Here is a 13,571-nt window from a genome sequence, read left to right as displayed (position 1 = left end):
TTAATTTTGCTAATAAAATATAAAAGATAATAAAGTAAGGGGTCAGATATTTGTAGACTTAAGAAACAGCACCATTATAATTTAGATATCAGTCGTAAGTCAATGCCAGATCAATATTTGACACTTGCACTATATTTAAATTATATTGCTCTAAAGTACATTAAGAATTCATTGTTTAGAATACAATTATTCCACAGATCAGGCTAAAGAAGAACAAAAGTAACAAACAACTTATAATTGTATGCTTCCTGCAATGATGTTCTAAAACCTATCCTAAATAAATCTTTTGTAATATCTCATTATAGCTCATTATTTAGTTATATGAGGAATTAAAGAAATAAAATATGGTTCTTCTCTAATTCTCTGGATGTTTCATCTCTGCCCTTAAGAATCATTTCACATGATAACTGATGACTGGAGCCATATTTCTTATATTAAGGGTGATTAAGAAAAACAAAATTATTTTAGAGTTTTGGGACCTATAAGAAGATGTAATAGGCACTTATCAGACCTCCAGAAGCCACAAATATATGAAACCTCTTATCACTGTATGAGGTACAGATTAGCAAATACCCTTCCTTTATTAGCATAACAATTGATTAGAGGAAATCACAACTACATTTTGTGGTCCTGAAATGGAGAGGGTAAGTGTTTTTAGGAGACAGACATGCAGATAGATACACAGTCATGTACCACTGCAGTTCCAGGACGGGGAGAGCTGTTGGATCAACCTGAAGCTGTTTTATCTTACCAGTGACCCTACCCAGGGATCTGTAGCATTACTGGGCTATACATGCTAAAGCTAAAAGCTGGATGGGAAATGAGCTTGGTGTGGGAGTGCTTCCAACTTTTATCTAGTTTGGTCAGTTTGACATTAAAAAGTTTTACGTTCCAAACTAAATTAAAATTAGCTAAAAATTCTAGACAATAGTAATGGCTTTAGTTAGAACTTTATTTTCCTGAGGTGGGGGGTGGGAAACCCAACAAACTTTAGAAACAAGTTTACAGGGTAAAATACAAACCTGAAGATTTACATGGATAACTGATTCAAAACCCAATTCATTTATCTCTCTGAACTCTCTGCTCCCATTTTTATCTCTTATTTATTTTCTCTTGAGAAAATATGCTAACTTACCTTGGTCATTATCTACTTCTGCCAATGCAGAAAGTCAATGGCAGTAGGATTGGGTCTTCTGCTACTGCAACCTGAAGTCTTGTAAAATCTCTCAGATATCATAGAAAAGAAGCTGAGTAGGGTATAAACACTTTCCAAAACAAAGCATTTCCCTGCAAATTTCTGAGACAAGAACACAGTCTTGGTCGTGTATGGGCTCCAACACGAGCCACTGTTATTTCAGAAATCAAATGTCTCATCCACATCAAAAGTCAGAATGATCCCAATCATGAACAGCTGTTTTCACATGCCATAGCCAGATGACAGCAGCTACTGAAGGCAGACAGCTGAAGTTAGTTGGGATATTCCTACACATATCTACAATGTGCAAATATTTAGAGTTTGTCACCAGTGTTTGCCTTATAGGATTATAAGGCAGAAGTTTTCTTAAAAGTAATTGACAGTGGTGAAATTTCCTCTCAGTTTTGGTCTCTAGTGTGTGTGTGTTTGCCCTTTGAAGCAAACAGCTTAGAAGCCAGCCCTTCCTGTAGTCACAGTATAGATAGAAAAAGATTTTGACAGCCTTCTCACCCACCAGCCATGTTTGAAGATTTATGCTTTACTAACACCTTAGAGTCACACCCTATACCCCTGCTTTTTCCTACACCAAAAGTCTAGTTCATTTTCTAATTCTAGTTGCACAGGAAAATGCCAGATCAATATTAAGAGCCTGGCACTGGGAATTTAAGGAACCATCACAACCTCTTGCACCCCACCATCAATGAATTTCTCATTCCATCACCCCTTTCCTAAAAAACAGGCCTGTGTTTCTCTTTCAGGGAAGGCTGCTGTGAAGTTTCTAAAGTACTAGCTCTCATACCTCATCTCTTCCAAATTTAAGTCCATTGTTAATCTGACTAAAGTTATTCATTCATAGTTGAATGTTCCCAAGGATTTGCCTTGAGTCATTTCTCATCAGCTCCAAAGGCAGTCTGTGGGCTGCAATAGGAATCTGTGTTATTATTGTAATCCAATGTCCATGTGCATAGTGGAAGGACAAATACATCAGGAATGACTTCTGGATTTCTAACTTGTTACTGCATGTCTCTTTCCATAAATAATCTGATATCAGGCAGAAGGGTTAGTATGGATGAGAGCCAGCTTGCTAAGGAGACAGCCAATGCTGATGGTAGGAGACAGTTACTATCAAAATGTTGTGGCAAGCGTGTGGCTTCAGATGACACTGCTGACTTTGGAGGACTGGTGCCTGTGTTTGGAAGATGAGGTAAAAGGAATGATGAAAGGTACATTTTTCCAATTTTTTATTTTTGTGCAAATTAATCAAGAGCTAAGGAATTCTAGAAGAACACACAAGTTCAGTTTTCATTCTTCTAGCTTCTGAAAGGGCTGTGCAACTAAGATGCTGGTGATGACACAGAGCAGACAGGTATTTCTTATAAGAAGCAGCCTCAGAGGAAAAACAACCCACCAAAGCTTTGTGTTCTTCTTTGATATTTTGAAACCTTAGGCAGAGTAATTGAGCACTTTGGAATATGAGTGGGTTTTGGTCTTTGCAAATGTAAATAAATAGATCATAGCATAAATGATGCAAATTTGCATCATAGCAAATGTTTTTTAAATATCAAGGACAGAAAAAATAGTGAGAGGAAAAAATTAATGTTGAAAACCATGCAAATCATAATGATCAACAACAGAAACTTTAGAAAGTTTTTTTAAGGTAGTTTTAGGAATAATCTTTATAGCTAAACTTTTTTTTTAACTTTACAAAAATAACAGAAAAAATCTTTTTATCTCTTAGCGTAACTAAAGAGTCTTTTTACTCAGTGGCAATTCTAACCTTCCTGTAATGATACTGGTAAATAAATGGGGGAAGGACAAAGAAATTAAGATGCTGCATCTGTCTTCTCCATATCTTCTTAATTTTGGAGAATTTATTTTGTTGAAAATGGTGGTGGGATACAAGGTACAGTTTCTATCACAGTTTTCAATTCAAGTGATGCTGAGATCCAGAAATTGACTAAAATTCATTGCTGGGCTACTGAATTCTTCAAACATACATTTTAATTTTCTCTATACCAAACTAAGGCCAGACTCCTTCAGCCTAATACAGCTGTGAAGATTAAAATGCCAAAGTACTTTTCAGTGATTTCCCCAGCTTGCTCATACATGCCATTGATTTTTTTTTTCCCTTTTGCATTAGTATTTCCTGAGAAGCCTGAGACTAAAAAATAAATTACATGGACCTGCTAATAGTAAGTGTGGATAGAATTAAGTCTTTTTTCATAGACCCCAGTTCAGTATTTTGTTCAAGCATAGACAGTTCTTCCAAGCAAACTTTTGCAGCAGTGGCTGAGACACACGCTGGACCAGATCTTGGTGGAAGGGAATGAAAGCCACACAGTTTTCCATAAAAATATACCAGACACTTATATCACTTCAAGCACAGTGGAGCAGCTCCTATATGCAACATTTTTATTTGCTCCAAAATCCATATACTACAAGCAGCTGACCAGTCACAGTGGCTGGGTGAATTGAGTGGATGTGTTGCTACAGCAATTTTTAAAATCGTGAAACAGAAGCATGTGGGAGAGAGAGCACAAGGAGCAATCACTTGAATAAGTCATTTGCTCCATTTCTCTGTGTTGATAATTTGTTGAGTCTGAACCACCACAAAATAATGCACTCGACAGGTTCAGTTCCTTGTTTGCTGTAAGTTACGAAACTACACAAAGAAAATTTCCACTCATAGTCAAGTAATTTGGAGAGCAAGTATGGCATACAATGGACAGTAAAAGGAAGCAGTATAAGAAACAGAAGGTTCCCTGTTACCCTATCATGTTTAATACCCCCACATATGTTATTGAGTGCAGATTAAGTGAAATGAGTTCTCCAACAGAAGTAAAAAATAAACATCAGGGACTCTCTAATACTTACTTCTCAATTGCAGTGTTCCATAACTTTTGGAGGAATGGAGAGTTTAAGAAAAATAGAGGTTCTTTCTTTATGGCTGGATATTTTTAAGTTATCATTTGTAAAACCACATAAAATGATTTAGTTGTCAAAGAATAACTGAATTACATAAATAAAACATTACATAAAAGACATCTCAGTACAATTTATGTGAAGTGAATTTCACAAGAACCAGTCTATTGTAGAAAATTCAACTTATCTTTTCCTGATCCTTTTATTCTATCTAAACATAGAAATTTATGTCAGTTCAAAAAAAATCTATTACTGTTTCTCATAACTGAATCCATTATTTTCCCTCCATGATCCATCAGGTAAAAACAAGTGCAATAGACAGTTCTAGCAGAGCCTTGAACATAAAAGGCCTCAAGAATAGAATGAGATCTGTTAAACCTATCTTGCTGTGCACTATAACTGGAAATGATAACCTTGAGGTTTAATTTAAAACAAGTCATAGAAAAGACTTCTGACTATAATTGTTATCTGTCACATAAATAAAATTATTGTAAAATGGAAATGGGCTTGAAAAGGTACAGTTTTGCTTGCTGCATTGCCTGTAAGCAAACTGAACTCTGTGAAGGTTTATCACTCTTTGCTGTCTTCTTCCTCCAGTCTTTCTTAAGAATGGATCCACTTGGTTGCAAAAATATGGAAAGAGCTGAAAACCAATTATTAGTTTTTTCCCTATTACTCTTTATTTCCAGAGCTTTACTGATTCTGTTTCATTTAACAATTTTTGTCTCCTTTGTTCCCCTGCTAGCCCAAGGAAAAATAACAATCAAAAATTAGATCTCATATTAGAGTGGCAGTATTCCCCTTGCATGGCAGCAGTTTCCAGACAGGCAAAATGAGGGAGTGAGTGCAAGTGCATGGATTAAGCCAGAAAAAGAAACCAATGAATCTCAGACCAGCACCTGCAGTTCCCAAGCTTGGCCTCCACTGGATTGCTCATAGTGGCAAAGGCACACTACCAAGCACCAGATTTAGTGCAATTAGAGTAAGAGAAAACTGAAGAGCCTACTTTCCTGCTTTTCCTTGCTTTGCAATTTTCTGTGAAAAGAAAGTGCACTGGTCTCAGGACACAAAGCAGTGAGGTGGAAACAAAGCTCAGGCTTGGAAGACAAAGATTCACCAGACCTTTTCACCATTTTGGGGAAGGCCAGACATGCAGACTGTCTCAAAGATTAACACAAAATTAATTTACTTGTTGTAGTGCCTATAATGAGACACACCAAAGTGAACCTACCTGCTGCTTTTCAGACAGCATTGCCACCCTGGGCCAGCACATAGGAGAGGCAGCTGGAAGACCCAAATTCCATTAAGCAGCTGCAGCCGTGCAAGCATGCAAAGAGAAAGACGAGATATGGTGGCAGGATGCAAGAGCAGGGAAAGGTGCCTGCCAGCAGCAGCCCAGTGTGCCAGGCTGCATCACCTGGAGGCCATCACATGCAGGTGCCTGCTCCTCACACAGCTCAGCAGGGTGCAGCTCACTTGCAACTTCTGCTCCTTTCAGCCTAAGGTGGCTCCTGAGGCCGCAATTGGTAGAGGAAGTTTGAAACAGCTGATTGCAGTTTGCAGCAGGTGGATTATTACACAGCCTCCCAGCAAAGGGTCTCATCTCTTCCAGATTCCTTCACAGCAGCAACCACAGAGAACTCCCCCAAGGGTGCTTCCATGGAGAAATGAAGCCCAAGAGAAATGAGAAATGAAGAGAAGAAATGAAGTTTTGGGGCACTGATTAAGTATTTCAAGGAGCCTCTCTCTCCTTTGACTATAGAAGAAATTAAGGAGACAAAGAAGTCAACTTAGCTGACCGAATAGACTTTATACTCCACAAATGTTGGTTTCAAAATATATTCATTGTACAAATGGGATTTCTTCAGAATTACCGATGTCACTTCAGTGGAGTTCTGCAATATCCTGTTGACTTCCACCCAAGGGCGGAGGCCAGCACAGAATAGCTTGGACCAATCTGGGGTGTAATTCGGAATTCTGAAAACTTTCCTATTTCCCAGCTGTCATTTTTTTTTCCTGGTAGCTTGTCTCCTGTGAAATTCATACATCTGTGCTGATCTTCCATCAGCAGTTTTTGTGGCTTTTTTGTTTGTTTGTTTTGGCTCTTTTTGTTTTTAGGTTTGTTTTTTTGGGGGGGGTGTTGTTTGGTTTTTTGTTGTTTTGTTTTTTTTTTTAATTGGATAAACTCAACCTTTTTTTGTGACATTCTTAATGTCATAAGTCTGAAAAATCATGTTAGAAATACTGCTTGAACAGAACGACCACAAGTTTGATGCAGAGATCTTTCCACATAACAGCATCCCTATTATCACATAAACCCACTCTGTGGGATTGGTTAACCTCATACTGTAGCAGTGTGAAACACAGCTCCTAGCTAGACAAGAGATGCATGGATTGATGGAAGTTTGATAATCATAAATAACATCTTGTTGAGACCATGAGCCAGAAGCTAGCACAAGTTACAAAACAAGCTTGGACAGAGGACAGCAGGAGACTTTCCCTGGGAATCTCCCAGGTCCTTCCATGCCAGTTCTTATCAGATGGGTTTGGCAAGGCCATTCAACCTCTTCTTCTTTCAGAGTGGATGATTACTTTCCAAAATCACATGGCTGCTATGACAGCTAGTTAATTATAGCTGTATTATGCTTTACAAATTTAATTAGTATAAAAAGGGTTAGTAAAGAGAAACACTGCACAGAAAATTAATTTGAACATAGACACAGTGCTGGAAAGCCACTGTAGTGAGAAAGAGGAGAAAAATGATAAATAAGGAAAGGGCTCTTGAGTAATGTGTACTTAAGAGGTGTGTATGAAAGAAATGAGCAGTGTGCTGACTTCCAGAGGTAGAGGAGGGGGAAAGGAAATTAAAAATTAGAAGTAAGGCAAGCAAATAAGATTAATAGATTTGAAATATAAAATGAAGATAATCACATGGAAAAGATGTAATAAAAGCACCTAGATCCAGTAATGGATCTTTCTGATATTAGAGGAAAATGGTAGCACACTTGCATTGACCTCACACTATGTTAACGCAATACAGCTCCTAATTCATGAATTGTGTTGTTAAATAATTAACTGATGATAATTATTTACTGATTGATAAGTAAATAGTTAAAACTTGGTTCTGTAAGCCTCACAACTGAGAAAATAAAACTGTCACAGTGATACCAGATTTTAGCAGAACTGATATTGTAGTTAGGGAAAAAGCAAAAAAATTAACATCTATAGCTACCTATATAGACTGCTAGAAGAAGCACCTGGGCTCCATTTCTCCATGGAACAAAATAAAATGAATCATTTATTACTTAAATCTCCTGTATTAAAGTTGAACCTGAAGATGGTAGAAAAAAGGATTGTGAGTCACTCTGCAAAATACCTAGACCTGCCCTGTTGGAGAGGGTTTATGATCTGGGGAAGCAGGGTGGAAAAGGCTGTCACTCTAAAACACGGAGATAGTCTTGAGTTCATGTTAAAATATCTTTTCCTCCAATATCCCTAAAATTAAGAACCATAAAATAAGCCCTCACAGTTCAATGGACAATAACTCATAGATATTTAACAATCCTAAGAACAAACAGCGTCTAATAATAATTCAAAATAATAATTTTGTTCATTCTTGTAAAAGGAGCACAGTAGACAAAATATAAAAAGATCAGCCTGTGCATCTACAAAACAAAATAATTCCTTTTCTCCCATGAATATGTATTTATTTTCAGATATAGCAAAAGCACATGTACTTCAATTCTAAGCAAGGCAATTCATTTGGATTCTGACAAATCAGAGCCATCAAAATCACAGGATTACTTTTATTATTTTTTACAATGAAAGAACTCTGGGAGCACAGATCCTGCTGTGTAGAGACAACACATTCCTTCCTGCAAACAAACTGATAGGGATGAAATGTCTAACGGTAAATAATTATTCCAATAAAAAATGACAAAAAGCTACAATAGTTACTTAGCTAGACTCATTTCAATTGTTTGTTCTTGCAATATGTAATTTTAAAATAAATAGAAGTCTATTTTCTAAAAACACCCACCCTCCAGCTTCCTGATGCTTTGTCTTGCAAAATACTTGCCAGCAGCAAAAAAATTAAGAGTCTTTGAAGATCAGGGAGGGGATGAAGTGTACCAGGATTCTTCAGCACCCCCAAATTACCCCACACCTGGGGTTAGGCTGACTCCACAGCCTCTGTTAGCCATGTTGGCTAGGACATGTCCTTCAGGAGCATCTTGAGGGTTCATATCCCGTGGCCTGGACCTGGGCAAAGGAATAGAGCTCGCTGTTGAAGTAGTTCTCCAGCTGATCGCTGAGGGCTTCAAAGGTGGGGCGCTCATCGGCCTCCGTGCTCCAGCACTGCTCCATCATCTTGTAGAGTGCTGCTGGGCACGTCTCTGGCTGAGGAAGTCTGTACCCATTGTCCAGCAGCTGGATCACCTGGTGTCCCGGCATACCTGCAAGGCAAAATGAGTTCATCAGGCTACTCAGGATCTGCTTCTGGGTGCTATGTGTTCCTCTCTCTTCAGCACAGTCACCACAGAATGGTTTGGGTTGGAAAGGACCCTGAAGATCACCTAGTTCAAAACCCCTGCCATAAGCAGGGACACCTTCACTAGACCAGGGTGCTGAAAGCCCTTCCAGCCTGGCCTTGAATAATTCCATCAATTTACCAGCATTGTTTACCAGCAATTAAAAATCACCTCCAACATTTCCCAGCCACCTCACCCTGACTGTGCCAGCTGCAAGGCATCACAAATAGTTTGTCTGTGTGTGAGAATTTTCTTCAATTTTTTCTTCAATAATTTTTTCTTCAATTCTTCTTCCATTTGCATTTGTCAAAATTTTTCTGACATCTGTTTAGCTTAAATAGTTCCTAAATGCCTCTAGTCTCAGTGACTACAAAATCTCCTAAGAAAACCTGACCTGCTGCTGACTTTTCCTCACATTTAGAAACTTTTTCCTAAAGTCAGCCCTGTTTCGTTGAGGGCAGCTGGGCAATGGTATCCCCCCTGCTCCATTATCACCAGTTATGAAGAAACTAATCTCCTATCTTTGCTATACCTTTATATATTAAGACTATTGTCCTGTTCTCTTCCAATTTTTTGCTCTTTAAATTAAATCTTGAATTGTGTTCTTTTCTCTATATCTCTGATGGTGTTTCCTCTGCACAGTATCCACTGCCACCATAAATCAACATCAACTCTTCTAACTGATTACTGAGAACAAACTCCTGAAAGTAATAGCAAGTAAGCAAATAGTAAAATAACATTTTCTACTTTCAAGATACAGATAAACTATGCCTTTGCAAAGGGGTAATACTGAATGGGTTTCAGACACTATCCAGAGCCACGATGTTACATGTTTTTTATACTAAAATGATTCATTTATGTGTGTGTTTCTATATGCACACAACTATGGTTTATATAAGACTTCAGGATATTTTGCTTTGCTTTTTTTTCTTCAGAACAATTTTGCAGGAGGTGAGGGTGGGAATCAAAAAGCAAAATCAATTTTTCCTTTTACAGAAAATATCAGTTTGGGACCCTGTGAAATGTAGTTTATGGGAAATGCACTACCCCTCAGGCCTGTACAGACACAGCATAACTTTTTTTTGCTTTAGTTTTTCCCTTGTGTTCTACTCACCAGCACAAAATGAGTCACAGTCAATCATCTCACTGATATCTTGCGTTATTGGAGCCACAGTTCCTTGAGCATTTCTCACAGTACTAGAAATAGTAGCTGCTTTCAGACTACTATATCTACTTTTGAGGTTAGTGACATTTTATTTTTTAATTATTTAATTTTTGTGATCCTTTCCTTTATGAAGACTTTTCACTGCAACAATCAAATATGAGGGAGGGGGATAAAAGCACCCTGATTTATTTTTCAGATGCCTTCTTCCTAAAGTGCTTGTGCAGCTCTTCACACATAATCTATTCTTGTATGATATATAATAAAAAAAAACTGTAAAAAGGACAGGTTGGGGAACAAAAAAACTTCCTTTATTTATTCCCTTTTTCACATTCCAAGAATTGGCATCTTTGATCTGATGATGGGGGAAAATAGCCAGCTGGTTTAGGTGCCTGTGCAGTGCGAATTGATTCCATCAAGAGGAAGCTTTAATGTGTGCTAACCACAGCCTTTGCAAAGCTGCCAGGGGGCCTGGGAAGCCAGAAGGTCTGATCCACTAAATGGACCTCATCTAAACAACCTGCTTTCTCTCTTTAAAATTTAACCCTTTAACATGCCCATAGTATAGGCATTCAACTTTTCCTTATTGGGTCATTCTGAAATCAAGAAAAAAAAATAGGCATCATTCTTTACGTAAAAGTACTTACCCTGATAAGGCATCTGCCCATAGGTGATTATTTCAAACAGGAGTATCCCAAAGGACCAGACATCTGATTTAATGCTGAATCTGTTGTAGCGGATTGCCTCCGGGGCTGTCCATTTCACTGGGAGTTTTGTTTCTGTCCTAGCTTCATATACTTTTTCACTTTCTACCTATCATGGGTAAAACAAAACAAGCCAGTTTCAATTCTGCTTCAGCTTAAGCATCTGACTGAGCTCAGCATGTGCTTAATCTTATCTTGTTGTAAGTGCCCATTTTCTGAAGTCTACCATTGGATTCAGCTTTGCAGTTGAAAAATGTGGAGGCTTCATCAGAGGTTTTTCTAAAGCATTTATCATTTCAAGCAAGCACACAGCATTGGAGTGGCTCCTGATTAATTATGACTTGCTGCTGTGAATTCTGGACCCGGCATGCAAGATTTCAAAAGTCTGTCAGGAGTGGCAGTGGCAGCATCCTGCTAACACTAGAGACCAAATGTCTCCACGTCTGTCTACAGTAAAGAGAGAAGGCAAGAGCATGAGCCAATGAATTTCACAACTTTTCTTCTGTGATTTATTGTGGTGTTGAAGGGCCATTGACTATGATAACAGTCGCTCAAGCAGGTTTTTGGGGAAGAAAGAATAAACTCTGATTTAAATTAACATATTAGTTTCCAGTGAGCTAATTAATGTGAAGTGCCAGAAATTGGAATAATGTCCTTAAAGATTTATCACACAGACATCTAAATTTTGTGAACATTTCTTCTCTCTTAAGTTCCTACACGTAATTTAGTATATACAATTCATACCTAAGCCTCGGTCAAATTTTTCACATGCAAATCCAGATGTACATGTACCAGATTTTGCTTTTTTGATTATTTAAATACAGAATGTATGTTTCCCAGCTGGAATGCTCAATAGTTTTGAAAATACTGGTTTTTATTGATTTGTATCTCTATACTGATAAAGTTGGCATCTTGACCATAACACTAATCTTTAGAAACCAGAAACATATCCATTATGAGCATTGTTAATTTAAATATATATATTTTATGTTAAAAAACTTGTAGTATGAACTTATACATATTTAGAAGAATCAAAACTAAATTAAAATAATTTTCAAAGTCACTTGATGCCTTTGTTAAGCCATAATTCTATATTTCAATATGTAATAAATCCAATTCTGTTATGAACTTCAATTTCTGCTGCTTGAATGGAAAAACAAAATGAGAAGCAGAAGACTTTTTTCTCTGTTTTTCCTTCTCAGTGCAAGAACATAAATAAATAATAAAACCCAAAAAACACAGACTCAGAAATTATGGATTTGATATTGAACTCCATAAAATATGGCAAAATAAATCTCTCCAACACTGATTAAATAATTTTCAGAGGTAAGAAATCTTATTTCTAAATTACAGCTCTTTCATAGGGATACTTTGGCCAGTGATCCTTGACATTCTCTTCCCTCAAAGACTACAGAAAAAAAAAACAAAATGGTGCAGTGGCAATTTGCACCTGCATCAGATTTAAAGTTCTGAGAGATCATTTTACAAACTTTGCTGTTAGCTGTGGAATAAGGTCCTTTTATAACTACCTGCAATGACAAGCACCAGGGAGGCAGTGGGGAAGTGAACAACGAGAGAATATATGTCAATTCATTTTTATATGCCTTCCTTTACAGGCCCAGATGTATAATCTTTCCATCATTCCTCTCCATGTTGCAGACATTGTGGATAAAGTTGTCCAGCAAAGGGTATTGATTGCCAGGATCCTTCCTGGGTGGATGGGTGAGAAGCAGACACCAGGATTCTTCAGACTGGCACAAAGGCACAGGACAACTTCTAACCTTGCATGGGATAATGCAGGTAGAGGATGCAAGTGAACATGTTATAGGTCCTTTTCTCCTTGGATTTGCCTTTTTTTCAATTCATAAATTCAGGGCTACAATTCATTCTTTAGTTGGCCTCTTCCACTTTGTTCTCCAGAGTTAAAAGCAGGGACAATTAAACAATTCACAACCTACCTTAAAAACTCTTGCAAGTCCAAAGTCTGCCACTTTGTAAACATTATGCTCACCAACAAGAACATTCCTGGCTGCCAGATCCCGATGGATATAGTTCTGAGATTCAAGGTATGCCATCCCAGAAGCCACCTGAGCAGCCATGTCTATTTGATGTGTCAGGGTGATTTGAGAGCCTCCATCTTCTGTTTAAAAAGGAGATGACAAGAACAACATAAGAACAAGAAGATGCCAATTTCAGACTCAAATAACTGAAAACCTGCCTGTTTCAAAAAGCCAACACAAATAAACCAAACCATGCAAAGTAACATCCCAGCCAAATGACAGGGATTACTGAATGACATTACTTGTGCTTGTCCCATCTTCTCTAAAGGAGTAGATACTTCATGCAGGAGTTAATCTAGGCTAGAAAGGAGCTGCTAGCACAGTCCAAAGAGAAAATCTTTTATCTACTGATAGTAACATAGCAGGCACCTTTCTGAGAGGTTCATAAAATTATTCCAAACTGTAAGAGTTAATGTCAGTACCCAGTGGTTATAGCCAGAGCTGACTAAAGATGGAAAAGCACAGAATTATCCTTGTTCCCTGTTCTCCAATGATTCTGACTAGGAAAAATACCATCTGCTGTCAAGTAGAAATAATTTTCACTTTCCAGTCCACTTGACTGCTTCACAGTCTTATCTCTGTTGTTGCTATTCAAGAGTAGGACTCCTTGATATGCTTTCAAGCTGCCTCCTTCTCCAGTAGAATTTTGAAGCAGTGTGCATGTCATTCCTACCACACTAAGATAAGCAAATTCCAGAAACTGAGATTTGGCAATCGAAGATCATTGTTCAAACAATGCAGTAGAAGAACTTTGAGCTGAGCAACTTGCCTACACAAATGAAGGAAAGTCTCAGGCCATGAAAAACTGCAGCCAAAAATTGTAAGACAGGTAACAAAAAAAAAAAAAAATTCATTGGGGTATAACACATTAGAGTACAAATTCAGAGCCTTTGCGGCATTCTGGGGACAGCTAACCAAACTTCTCAATGCAAAGAATTTAAACCACATTCAAGGACCACTTCACACAATCCCAAATGCTGCAGCACTGAAGTATGGCTT

At 37.8% G+C, this 13,571-nt stretch overlaps 1 protein-coding gene across 1 annotated transcript in view; it reads right to left on the bottom strand.

The window, feature by feature from the left end:
• Window positions 1-7,798: 7,798 nt before the first annotated feature.
• The window catches only part of FRK (fyn related Src family tyrosine kinase), a 53,781-nt gene continuing 48,008 nt past the window's right edge, over window positions 7,799-13,571 (bottom strand). Inside the window, exons 6-8 of the mRNA XM_021555508.2 lie at window positions 12,471-12,652; window positions 10,456-10,621; window positions 7,799-8,571 (exon numbers count right to left, since the gene is read on the bottom strand). Coding sequence (XP_021411183.1) covers window positions 8,339-8,571; window positions 10,456-10,621; window positions 12,471-12,652 — 581 coding nt within the window. The 3' untranslated portion in view covers window positions 7,799-8,338. The remainder of the gene's footprint in view (window positions 8,572-10,455; window positions 10,622-12,470; window positions 12,653-13,571) is intronic.

The sequence above is a fragment of the Lonchura striata genome, chromosome 3 (genome assembly GCF_046129695.1).
Source record: "Lonchura striata isolate bLonStr1 chromosome 3, bLonStr1.mat, whole genome shotgun sequence".
In the NCBI taxonomy this organism is placed as follows: domain Eukaryota; kingdom Metazoa; phylum Chordata; class Aves; order Passeriformes; family Estrildidae; genus Lonchura; species Lonchura striata.
The sequence above is the reverse complement of the archived record's forward strand: the minus strand, read 5'-3'. Positions and strand labels throughout refer to the sequence as shown.